At 40.3% G+C, this 13,017-nt stretch overlaps 1 protein-coding gene across 1 annotated transcript in view; it reads left to right on the top strand.

Moving 5' to 3' along the window:
• Nucleotides 1-13,017, top strand: part of LOC117295673 (sorting nexin-27-like) — a 69,884-nt gene that overhangs the window by 42,759 nt on the left and 14,108 nt on the right. Inside the window, exons 3-6 of the mRNA XM_033778385.1 lie at nucleotides 1,170-1,362; nucleotides 3,448-3,524; nucleotides 4,347-4,376; nucleotides 10,848-10,970. Of these exons, the coding sequence (XP_033634276.1) occupies nucleotides 1,170-1,362; nucleotides 3,448-3,524; nucleotides 4,347-4,376; nucleotides 10,848-10,970 (423 nt within the window). The remainder of the gene's footprint in view (nucleotides 1-1,169; nucleotides 1,363-3,447; nucleotides 3,525-4,346; nucleotides 4,377-10,847; nucleotides 10,971-13,017) is intronic.

Genomic DNA, 13,017 nt, shown 5'->3' with positions numbered 1-13,017 from the left:
TTATCTCTCAAATAATCGTCTTCAAAGTTATGATTCTGATTCATAAAACAACCATAAACAAGCCCCTGGTTGAATGGACATGCTCAAACTGAGATCTCAATTTAAAGACATCTTTGTTCGTCTTCCTCTTGCTCCCCATTTTTCGTGCCAAGAACTCGCTATTCAACTTTTGCAGAGAGATCGTTCTCTGTATATGGAATTCAATTCAATTCAACATTTATTTCCGAATGCACAATAATAAAAAAACACCATATAAAATATAAAACAAAAATATAGCAGCACAATACAAGCAAAGAGTTTTAAACTCATGTTAAAACATGACCAATGATAATGATATTGAAAACAATATAACAATATAATGTGTAAGGAGGCTTTTCAATTACGCTGAGGCATGTGAGCAGCAGCCCTAGACAAAATAGGCCCACAAAACAATAAGCAAAGACAACATAACAAAATAAAATAAGAATGGGAGAGAAAATGTACCAGTAATGAGCTTATTAGTGTACAGATAGTGGCCACGAAATAATTACAAAATTAGGACTAGCTAAAAGCAAAACAAAAGGGGAGCGGAAAATGAGCAGTGGAGTGAGTCAACGAGGCTGATCTTTGATTTGGCCACCATGTTGGCCTAAGTAATGTTAATAGAAAGGTGTATTCTAAACTATGTGATGAGCAGATAAACTCGCTGAATCTTTGCAGGAATCACTTGGTTTTGGTATGGCGCGTCACACGAGTACTTTAGAAACTTTACAAAAGCAGAAAAACCAACAAAACAAGTCAAATTCTTGAAAGAGTAAAAACAAAAAGTGATTCCACGTTGTGAGAAAAGATTTTTGAGCTACTTCTTGTTCTTAAGCAGCTCTATGAAAATTTGGCCCAGACAGCATAAACACGCCTACAGTCATCATCATAAACAACCCACCCCACCTTCTTTTCATCTCTGTCTTAATACACTCTCTGCAGGTCTACACGATCTACCTAGCTGGCAAACTCAAGAAGGCCCAAAGGTACAGCCAGTTTGCTGATCTTCACAATCGGCTCAAGCGAGAGTTCCCCGATTTCCAATTCTATGAAAATTTGGCCCAGACAGCATAAACACACCTACAGTCATCATCATAAACAACCCACCCCACCTTCTTTTCATCTCTGTCTTAATACACTCTCTGCAGGTCTACAACATCTACCTAGCTGGCAAACTCAAGAAGGCCCAAAGGTACAGCCAGTTTGCCGATCTTCACAATCGGCTAAAGCGAGAGTTCCCCGATTTCCAATTCCCCAAGTTCCCTAGCAAGTGGCCGTTCTCGTTATCGGAGCAGCAGCTGGAAGCGAGGAGGAGAGGGCTTGAACAGTATCTGGAAAAAGGTGAGGAGACTTTATTTTATTAATTTTTGGTTTTACTCATACACTGATGTAGGTTTACACTTTCAAACTGGGGACCTATAACAAAAAGGACAATAGGGTCCACGGTTCGGGAAAGGTCCTCAGTTGGAAAACGTGTACAAAACCAATGGGAGCTTTTTTTTTTTTTATATAAACAAAAGAGGGACAATACGAGGTCCACAGTTGCAGGCGTAAACACACTTCCGTGTGTTTTGCACTGTATACTCAGTACTTTCCTGAGTTATTTGACAAAATCCACAGGCAAATCACTTGGGTGGGATTCGAACCCACGACCCTTGCAATTCTAGAGCAGTGTCTTACCAACTAGACCAGTCAGATTGCCTGGTAGCTAGAGGCAGTTGGAATTCTATGTTTTAGCAGCGGGTACTGCAGTGATTTAGTAAATTTAAAATTTGCATCAGGGATAAAGATTATTCAATTTGGTCCTACCCATATATACTCCTAGAACTATTTCGGTTTCGTCCGCTATCGTCTTACGGGAGACGATAGCGGACGAAATCGAAATAGTTCTAGGAGTAACCCATATACTCCAATGTGTGTTAGCACTGTGTACACGGTACTTACCCGAGTTCTGTGAAAACAAAATCACACACTTTATTTTGCTGTGTCAGCCAGTGGGGCTGGTTGAAGCATGGGCTGGTTTGGTGATTACAGCAGGCCAGGCTGACGGGCTGGTGAGACTGTAACTCATTTTGGTCCTGTTTAGATTAGGGTTGACCAGTTGGCCCCTAGCGGATCGAGACGAGTCGACTGGACTGGAGTTGCTGTGACAGCTATGTTCACGTCCCAATCTGAAATTTGCGATAGCCTTTATTGAAAAGAAAGAAAGAAGAAGAAAAAACACAAGTGCACCTTCTGTGTCTACTTGAGTTTGTGTGAGAAGGTTCACGCTTCAGTTTGGCTTAGGCTGTTAATATTAAAAAAAGGAAGTACATTGTACTTCAAATCAACGAGTTTGTCTCTTATCTGGGTTAAGAAAAGAGGGGGGCATAATCACAAAGTGTACTCTGTGTGTCTCTTGTACTTTTTACTCTTTTTTGTGGGGGGGGGGGTGTGTTGTGGCTGAGATCAGCAGTTTCGTATCACGCCGTAAATTTCAAATACAACTTGATGCGTTGTGAAGTGAGTGATGAGGGCTTGGGGCGGAATTTCCTGTAGTTGTAATGTCACAATCTTTAAAGCTTTTCAGAGTGGGAAAAAGAAAAATTGACTAGAATGGGTTTTAAACCTGCGACCTCTGAGTATGCTGGTGCCCTACCAACTGAGTTATCAAGCCATATATTTGGCAGTATGGTTTATATGACTTGTGACTGGTGGTTCCTGTAAAATAAGCATCCTCGTTCCAATTTTGTTTCAATGTTAATTTAAAGAAATTACATTGTATTTGCATTATATGAAAATCTAAATTGTATTAATAACAATTTTTGGGAGGTATTTTTATTTTCAAGAATTTGGGCTAAAAATAAATTGTTTTTTTATAAGATCTGCTCAGTCTCTTTTTTAGGTCGTCCCTCGTGAAATTTGGTTGAGTGGTTTTTTTTTAAGGTGCACAAATTTTATCTTTGAGAGGGCAAGGCCATGTTGATTTTGTGCAAAGTGCAAAACCATTTTCATTTTGTGCAAAGGGCACATTTTTTTATAGGCTACAATTGTTTTTGTCCAGAGGCCGTTGCCACCTACTCCTAGGGCTGAAACAGGGTTACCCCCTTTTACAGTCAATACGGATGTAGGCTTGGGTATCATTAGTTCGAAATTGTGGCCGGTAGAGCAGAAAGCACAACCTCCCCAATTTCATGTAGCAAGTGTCATGACCGGGCTTCGAACCCACACTCTGCTGATCAAACAGTAGAGTTTGAATCCGGTGCTCTTAACCACTCGGCCATGACACGCCATTGCAAAATCTTTTGAAGGGGCACTAAGGCCAAGACCAGGGCAACAGAGACCATGGCCTCTATGGTATTCACAAAACTCCAGGCCTGTCTTTATTTTCAAGGCTTTGCGTCCTCCTTTTTTTTACCTGTTGATATTTTTTTCTCCATCTCGCAGTTTGTTGTGTACGGGTTATTGGTGAATGTGATTCAGTACGAGAGTTCCTCAACTTGGAAGATGCAGAGACACATGAGGTGAGTTGGGTTCCAGGAGCCGGGGGAAAATGGCAGAAAAAATTGACCCCCTTGCAGATATGCATCTTGTTACAACAAGTTCAAACAGCGCCCTGACTGAAAGCCAAAGGATGATCTATCATTGTGCACGTTTCGTTTATTTGACCGCAGCGAGTCGGCCTGTACCCTTAACCTATACATGGATTGCACTTGATGTCATAGACCACCATCGTTGATGAAACGTGCACGGGTTAAAGGCTATCATTGGCTGAGAATTGTGCGCAGCGCATACACGCGTGCACTATTCCATTGTTTTATCATGACATATGGTGGTCGATGACGCAATCAATCTACTGTCTGACCATTCAGTATCATTCACATCAATTGTACATAGGTGCACTATGCCAGCCTGCAGTCTGCTAGGGTAAAAGCATCTATACATAGAATACAGATTATTTTCCAATCTTTGATGATATTATTATTCGCACCCACACACTTCCTGCCTTTACATTGCAGTGTAAATACAATACAGGCGTGTGGGTTTTTTCCCCCCAGAATTTTTCCTGAATTCAAGATTGTCCCAAAATCTCCTTTAGCCTCAAAATTTTACTTGAAAGAGGTAAAGCAGTCACCAAATGGAGAAGTATAGTCCACATTGTGTCAAATTTTATAGTTTTGTATTTCTGATGATTCACAGAGCTGTAAATCTTCTAAACAGTCACACAGGAAGTTGAGGGTCTAAAATAAAAGGGGCCCCAGGACTGCAAACTATTTTTAGGAGTTTTTCGGCAAACAAACTTTTCAAAGTTGTACTTCATTTGATTTGATTTTTTGTCCATACAGACTTTTGACGAGGTGACAAACACACCCCAAGTGAGTGCCCAGAACTTAACAAGTCTGCATGAAATTTCTACTAACTCTGACTTAATTTTCAGATTCTCCGCACCTGCACCTAACCAGTTAATTGTGACCGACTCTGGCAAAAATCTCGACACTTTGACCCCAAAGTGAACTTTTGATATTTATCGTGAAATTTAACGACATGAGAATGACATGTCATTTTTTTTTCCTCTTTCTTTTTCTCCTCATAAAAATTTTGAGAAAATGCTCTACTTAATTGGGACATAAAACATCCAAAATTGGTTCCTGGGGGTCAAACTTTGACCTTTTATGGGTATTACCTTTCAGAGTAAATTCAGAGGAGTTTTGAGTTTTGCCAGAGTGGGCCTCTGTTCACGTGTCACCATCCCGTGTCTATTAATATCACTGACATGACTGACCCTGCAGTAGCACATTCTGATATAACAGCTTTAAGCCTGGTTCGTGAATGCAAATTTTTACTGTCCGAAAATTCACAGCGAATTATTTGCATCAGTTGACTTGTGCTGAACTCCTGCGAAACATTCGCTGCGAAAACAGCCATGTGACGTCAAAATGCGCTTCGCATTTGGCATTCGCAGGAAGTATGAGCCGGCTTTATTGTTTGGATTCTGCTAAATACTGAACTAATGTATAACTTAGGTGGCTGTGTCACATCCAGGATTTATCTTTGGGCGGAGATGGTATGATTGGAGGCCTTAAATTTAACACTTGAAGGGACATGGCAAATTTTCCCCCAGAAAGGGGCACCCAACGAGAAAAGTTATTTTGTATCCAAGCTCTGCAAAGGGCACCACAGCAAAAGCACATGGCACAAGGGCGATGCGCCGTATTTTTGACTGCGTGAGGGCGCTCTCAAACATATTTGTATCACTTCCGGGGGTATGTTCATTCACACCCAAAAACAGTTATTATTTCTTAATTTCCAACGTACATTGCCTTTGATATGATATTGATTGTGATTTTGATACCGTGGAAATAAACTGATTGATTGATTGATTGATCAAAGACTGGAACATGTTACCGCCACAGACATCATATCCATCACGGGCAATCAGACCTTTAAAGGAGACGATATAATCCTTCTCTAAAGCAACTTAAAACTACGCCGCAACAAAAGTGACAGAACACCTATTAAAACTGTATAGGACGAATGCCGTATACCCTCGGAAGTGATAAAAATGCTATTGAGAGTGCCCTCATGCGTTCAGAAGTACGACGCATTGCTTTGGGTGCTGTGGGTTAGTTTAATGCCTTTACTTTGCTTATAGTGGGGGAAGAGCGAGCTGCTGACATTTGAAATATATTTTTACTCTGTTTCATGTCTCCGCTCATGGCAGAATTCTTCACTTATGAATGCTCTGTTTATTGTACTGATTGGTTTAGCACTAAATGTATGTGCTGTGCGAAGATTGCGCTGAGAGTATAAGCAAATGCAAACATGCTATATTAACTTTTGAAATGCACTTATTAAAGATCAGGGCCCAATTTCATTGAGCTGCTAAGCAAACAAATTTGCTTAGCATGACATTTTTTCAAAAAAACAGGATTAACCAATGTTTGGTTAACCAACCAAATCTTGTTTGTTGCATATTGCTTGTTACTGGTATTCAGCTGTTGTTTGCCTATCCTGAAAATGACGTGGAAATTTGGTTGGTAATCCTGTTATATCAAGGAATAATTTCATGCTAAGCAAATTTGTGTGCCTAGCAGCTCTATGAAATTAGGCCCTGATACTTTGCACGGTTGGAGTACAATCCAAGGAGGTTTGCGGTAATTAACAGCATGTTTATAAATTTCTTGCTTGGCCCAATTTCATAGAGTTGCTTTACCCTGGTTACTATTGGTAATTGTCAAAGACCAGTCTTCTCATTTGGTGTATGTATCTCAACATATGCATAAAATAACAAACCTGTGAAAATTTGAGCTCAATCGGTCATCGAAGTTGCATGATAATAATGAAAGAAAAAACACCCTTGTCACACGAAGTTGTGTGCCTTCAGATGCTTGATTTCAAGACCTCAAAATTCTAAATCTGAGGTCTCAAAATCAAATTCATGGAAAATTACTTGTTTTCTTAAAATCTACGTTACTTCAGAGGGAGCCGTTTCTCACAATGTTTTATGCTGTCAACCTCTCCCCATTACTCGTTACCAAGTGATGTTTTATGCTAATAATTATTTTGAGTAATTACCAATAGTGTCCACTCCCTAAAAGTAGCTAAGCACAGCATGAGTATTCTTCCCAAAACAATGTTACCAGCCGAAAAACCGTGCCAGATGCAACATCTGTTGCTGGTGTTGTGCTTAGCAAAAAAATTGCCAACGACATTTCTTGCTTAAGCAGCTCTATGAAACTAGGTCCAGGTGGTTTGAAAACTCCACTTCACAAATATATGTGCACTAACTTTATAAAAAAAGATCCATTTTTGGATTTGCAGTCCAGATAACCCGCACTGAAGAAAATAAGGGAACAAGTAGAGACTGAGTCAGTCCCTTGTTAACTAGTTTTCATGAGCAAGATTTTTTCTGTGGTTAGCAAATTGGTATGTTTATAGACGATGTGACCTCTGACGTCACACGAAAACCATAACATGATTCGCGTGCATACCGCCGGGCAAAACCTTTGTGTTTTGGCAGCCAGCTAGAAAGTGTACGCAATCTTACTATGACTACGCAACTCAGTGCCCGGCGAAACATGACGTATATAGTGTTTTGTCAACAGAGGGCGGTTTGAATGTAAACATAGGTCACATCGTCTATAGGATCCCTAAAATTGGATAATGGTGGTTTGCCATCTCCACTTCACAAATACAGGTACACTAACTTTAAGCGTTAATCTTTCTACTATCATACATGTAAGTGCCAATTTTGATCACTCTCTAAAAGAAAAGCCACCGTAGGGCCCTTGAATATTTGCATTCCAGATAACCCTCGCTGAAGAAAATGAGGGAACAGGTAGAGACTGGGTCCCCGCCAATTGTCGAGAGTGTGATATGTTGCACAGATGTATGGAAATCTTGTATGTCCCAAATAGTTTGCATGACCCACGGCACGATTTATAATGAAATCAAAACACATTTCTGTTGATGCACACATCAAGAATGTTGCACGCAATGTGAAATATGAGTCATCCAGTTCCAAGTATTACATGGACAACAACAATTTTTGCTATGTGTTAAAGAATTAAAATGTATGCCTACTCGCTGCTTTAAAAACAATTAATTTTTTCAAGTGGCCACCTGCTCGGTGGTCTAGCGGTTCAGACATCAGGGCATAATTTCATGGCTCTGCTTCCTCCCGAATTCTGCGCTTACAACCATCATTCTCCTTTAAATGTGCAAGAGCCAAAATTCTGCGCTAGCTGTGTCAGCGAAGAATGCCCAGTAACCATGGTAACGCGGACTACGCTCATGATGCACAAGCAAAAACTCCCTGCTAACCTGTGAAAAATGCTTGGCTCTGAATTCCCTGCTCCCTGCCGATTCTTTGATTATGGTAACAGAGCCATAAAATTGGGCCCTTCTATAGAGTGTGAGTGTTGCGGGTTCGAATCCCACCAGGAGTAACCTGTGGATTTTTTTCTGTGTGCCTCAGAAGGCACCGACCCATGTGTGTGATTCCTTGGGATTCAGGTTTTTCTCAAAATCTCTGAAGCATTTAAAATGATCTTGAAAGTAGAAGTTCATTAAAGCAGTCACAAAAGGCAGTGCCTGGAATTGCACTCTGGCCACTTAGGCCTTGGCCTCCATCGTCCCTGGTCTTGGCCTTGGTGCCCCTTCAAAAAGTTCCCGTTGACTTGCAAAATGAAAATGGCCTTGCCTTTTCAAAGATTGACTTCCAGGCCTGAAAAGGTAGAGAGAATTAGTCCAAAACATGTACAGGTCTGAGATCTGGGAACTGAGCTATTTATTTTTAGAATTAGTGCAGAGTACTGTTCTATACTTTGCAGGGTTGTCCACAGTTTTTGAAGTAGCAGGTGAAAAAGTATAGGCAGCCACTTTTGTTGAAGGAATGAGCGAGCGCAACGCATTGCCCTTCAGCGAGGGCTCTCTCCGGGCTAGCCCAAGGGGCCTACAATTTCCTCAGTTCTAGATGCTCTTTGGTGTTATCTGAGCAATTTCTGGCTTAATCCATTGCAACAATTTTGTCTTTAAATCATTACACTTTTTGTTACATTGACTCCTGAACCTGCTGTAGATTTTGATTACAAGTATTTTCAGGTTTTCCATGTCAGTTGGGAGGGGGGGGGGGCGGTTGACACATGAAAATAGTTGCCATTGGATGGATGGGGTAACTGGATGCCTCCTAATGCGATGCATGTACATGTACATGGAGTACCTGTAGCGTGGCGCAAGAATGAAAACTTAATTGTATGGTAGAAAGGTTTTTTATTTTATTTATTTTAAAAGAAGTTTTCCAGTCGTTGACAGTATTTTATCTCAGGGAAAATTGGAGGAGGCAAAAAAATAAAAAAAATGAAAAAAGAGCCGACAGCGAAGGATTGAGTAGCCGGCGAAATTGCCAGGAGCCTGCGCTTGTGGAAAACACTGCTTTGTCTGACAACAACGGCACGTAGAAGAGCTCCAACAAAGAGTGCTTTAGTGTTGACACTCTGCTCGATTTCACAAAGAGCTAAGATTGATCTTAAGATGTGTATCAATCTTAATTGCTAAGCAAAGTGTGATGTCACAATACAACTGTACCTTACTGTGGTGATACTGGCAACTCATCTTAAGATGAATCTTAGTGCTTTGTGAAATAGAACCCAGGGGTCGATTTCACAAAGAGTTGGGACGGAGATATACAAATTGCATGGATAGTCCTAAGTTAGGACGAGTAACTGGTCCTAACTCGAGATAAGACTAGTCCTAACTCTTTGTGAAATCCTCCCCTGGTCTTGGATAATTACTGATGTTGTCCATGTGCTGTTTTGAACCATAGACCGTATTGAATATGACGTCATCCTTCAATTATCTGCCGTACAAGATGGCATTTCTTCTTTTTGTAAAGAATTCCAACTGTCATAAAAAAAAAACTCCACACAGCAGAGTAAATTCTGACTCCAAGCTGCTCTAGGAATAAACGCAGTCGTCGTCTTCTATTGATCGCGAAAAAAAATAGTTTGGAAAGGGCTGTCACTCCAAATAACATTTGGCCGGTTTCCTCCTTATGATTAGTGTTGGTTTTGGGGCAACAGTTTATGAGTGTTTTCGTGGAGTTTTCTTCATTTTTGAGCTGGTCTCTTCAGCAATGACATTCAGCGGTGACATCCATCGATAAAGTTGATTAGATAGGGGGATTCTCGAGATCAGACATGAACTGAGGGCAGTCACACATTCTAAATAGCTTTTTGATGTGAAGGGATCGAATGCAGACAGCTAGGTTGGGTGAATCTGTTGTCAACCGCGACCCATTTGAAACCTTAAGTACACCCAGGGCTCGATTTCATGAAGAACCAGAATTGATCTTTAGTCAGAATCGATAGTAATGGCTAAGCAAAGTGTGATGTCACAACACAAGTCAGTATGGCAATATGTAGTGTATTGTGGCTGACTGGTCTACTGCATCTAATTTGCAGGTGGACACTATTGGTAATCACTCAAAATAATTATTAGCATAAAAAATGTAATTAGTAACCAGTAATGGGGAGCTGTTGATAGTATAAAACATTGTGAGAAACAGCTTCCTCTGAAGTATTATAGTTTTAGAGAAAGAAGTCATTTTCCACGAATTTGATTTCGAGACCTCTGATTTAGAATTTGAGGTCTCGGAAGTAATCATCTGAAAGCACACAACTTCGTGTGACAAGGTATTTTTTTTCTGTTCATTATAATCTCGCAACTTTGACGACCAATAGAGCTCAAATTTTCACAGGTTTGTTATTTTATGCATATGTTGAGATACACCAAGTGTAAATACTGGTCTTTGACAATTACCAATAGTGTCCAGGGTCTTTTAGTATTAACTTCTGATTTTGATTAAATAAGGAGGCAAAGTTATTTTGAAATACTGTGGCGTAACATAAACAATTCAAGAAACCATTAAAGACTCACTTATACCGAAACAACTGACTGTTTTATTTCACTTTTCATTGGAACATCTTGAGCTTAGAATTCTTTGTCGCATCTTCTGTAGGCGCTTTGTAACCTTGACATAAGGCAAGCCCAACAAATGTCTTCTTCCTGTCAAAACGAAAATCATTTTTGGATGTTTTTTTTGTATGTTTTCAGCCAATATGTGATCACTAAATTTGTACAGACTGAATATGCTTTGCAACTTGTTCACAACCATTTATGTATTAAGCTCGGTTCATACTTCCTGCGATGTTGACGTCACGGCTGTCTCCAAAGGAGACGAGCACATTTCAACTGCTGCGAATTATTCGTGACTTGGCTTTACTGTAGTTTGTTGTTCGTTTGCTCTCAACTGATGTTTGTTATTCTGATGAATTTTGTCTTTACAGGAAACCAGTAGTAAGAGAGAGGATCAGAGCACAGCCCAGGTGGAGTTAAGAGTACTTGTACCTGACAGATCTCAGATCACCGTTACCGTCCGAAGAAATAACACTACGCCTGATGTATATCATGTAAGTCGGTCAAAGTTAGTCGTACTCCAAGATGTGCAATGCACTGTACTGCCCCGAGTCTTACCTGTAGATCCTTGTCACACGAGGCAACTTGTACAGGCAACTTGGAGGCAACCAACTACAGTGCATGCTACAGGACCACTTTGATTGCACATGAGTAACTTTTCAAACAATGTCTTACAATCCCCAAGAGTGATATGTGAACATTCAGATGCGAATGCCTTTTTCTTTTTTGAGATTTGAGAGTTGTCTCGTGTGACATGGCCCGCATGATAAATTTCCCCAAGTGTTTTACTCGTCTGGGATTGGAACCCACAACCTTTGCTGTTCTAGAGCAGAAGTCTTACCACTAGACCACCCAGATGTCCCGGTAGCTACAGGCAGTTTAAATCCTATACTTTTAGAGGACTTTTTTGTAGGAACCGAGGGAAAGAACTGTGTTAATTTACAGTGCTTTACACACATTGGTGTATGAGTAAAACTAAATAATGTTCTTTATCCCTGATGCAAATTTAACATCTGTAGAATAATTGTGACATGTTATCCTCTTGTTTGCAAATGAGTCTTGGGTTTAGACCCTTTGCATATGAAATCACAAACCAAAACAGTGCCCATGCTGGGGGTCAAAGGAAGACTTCTCAATTTGGTGGAGAGTTGTGTTTGTGCATGGGTCATACAGGCATGTTTCTAGGCATGTTTCTAGTGCTTATACTAGGCAATGGTGGCGGTCTATGCAAGGGATCTGTAGACCTTTTCATTGTTGATAAACAAACTGCGCTGGTTCGAATGGATGGAAGAACATTAGTGAAACATTCAATCGTGTTAAAACATTCACTCGTCTTCAAATTCAACAATTCAACAAATTAAACACTTTTTCTGAATATGTGTTAACATTATTACAAACTGTGGCTATCTGTTTTTTTTTGTTTTGCATTTGTGGCTTTTCCATAGTTTTCCCAACCACGGTTGGCAAAAACTGGGGGTGTGATGCTGCAATGAAAGCTCTATTTGAAGGTATTTGAGGTGTTCAGAAAGAGAAGAGCAGATGTCAAGTGTTGAGATATTAATTCCGCATGAACCATTATCGTGCTGTCATGTGCCTGGATGAAGGTCAGAAGGCTGTGAGATTGGAGATCTGTCCGATTGCTAAAAAAACCTCCAAATCCTCCATTTGTTTGCAGCTTTGGTTACTTTATACACAGTTTGGTTTGCAGTCGGTGCCACTTTCTACTAATGTATGTTTTCAAAAGCTTTTTAGCTGAACGGCTTTACATACATATAACTGTCTGTGACTACGCATATGGACAACAGCTTGATAGCCCATAGCGGAATGGACTGCCTATCATTCACTGCTATTTTTTTCCCTTCTAGAGCTCAGTCTGTTGTACTTCCTCTTGAAGCCCCTGAGCAGTCAGAGAGCCAAATGATATTAAGAAGATGTCAAACCTAAGAGTCTTAAAATCTGTTACAGGCCATAGCAGCTACAAAGGGCAAGGACTTTTCAATATTTTATTTTTGCATCGTGATAAATAATGTAATTTGATTGGTAAATTATATTATTTGTCCCCAATACAAAAATAACATCTATTAAATTGTTGCGGTACGTGCTGCTAATAACACATAGGATTCAAACTGCCTCTCGCCACAGGCTAGCTCTTTGGTCTTCTGGTAAGACATCACCCCGGCAGTGATTTGCCTGTGTTTTTTTTCTTCACAGGACTAAAATGCAAAATCTCAGTAAATGAAGTGGCTGAGAGACACACTGTTTGACTGAGATGGCACAGATCAGAGCACGATTTTGTTGATCCGTTAAGCAGTGAATGGTGCTTACAAATTTCCGGCTTATTAAATTAAGCAAGATTACAGTCACAAAATGTGAATTGTGCCTCAATACTGAGTTATTAAATGTATTTCCTCCTCGCAGAACACCTTCCCATCTCTGTTTTTGTCTTCTTCTATTTTCCCGGAGCGCAAAAGACCAGTGTATGTAGGTACTGGGCACGCCATGTGATAGTCTTAACATGGCAAACAACTATCACACAGCCGC

The sequence above is a fragment of the Asterias rubens genome, chromosome 10 (genome assembly GCF_902459465.1).
Source record: "Asterias rubens chromosome 10, eAstRub1.3, whole genome shotgun sequence".
In the NCBI taxonomy this organism is placed as follows: Eukaryota; Metazoa; Echinodermata; class Asteroidea; order Forcipulatida; family Asteriidae; genus Asterias; species Asterias rubens.
Note: the sequence above shows the minus strand (reverse complement) of the source record. Positions and strands in the feature narration are given on the sequence as shown.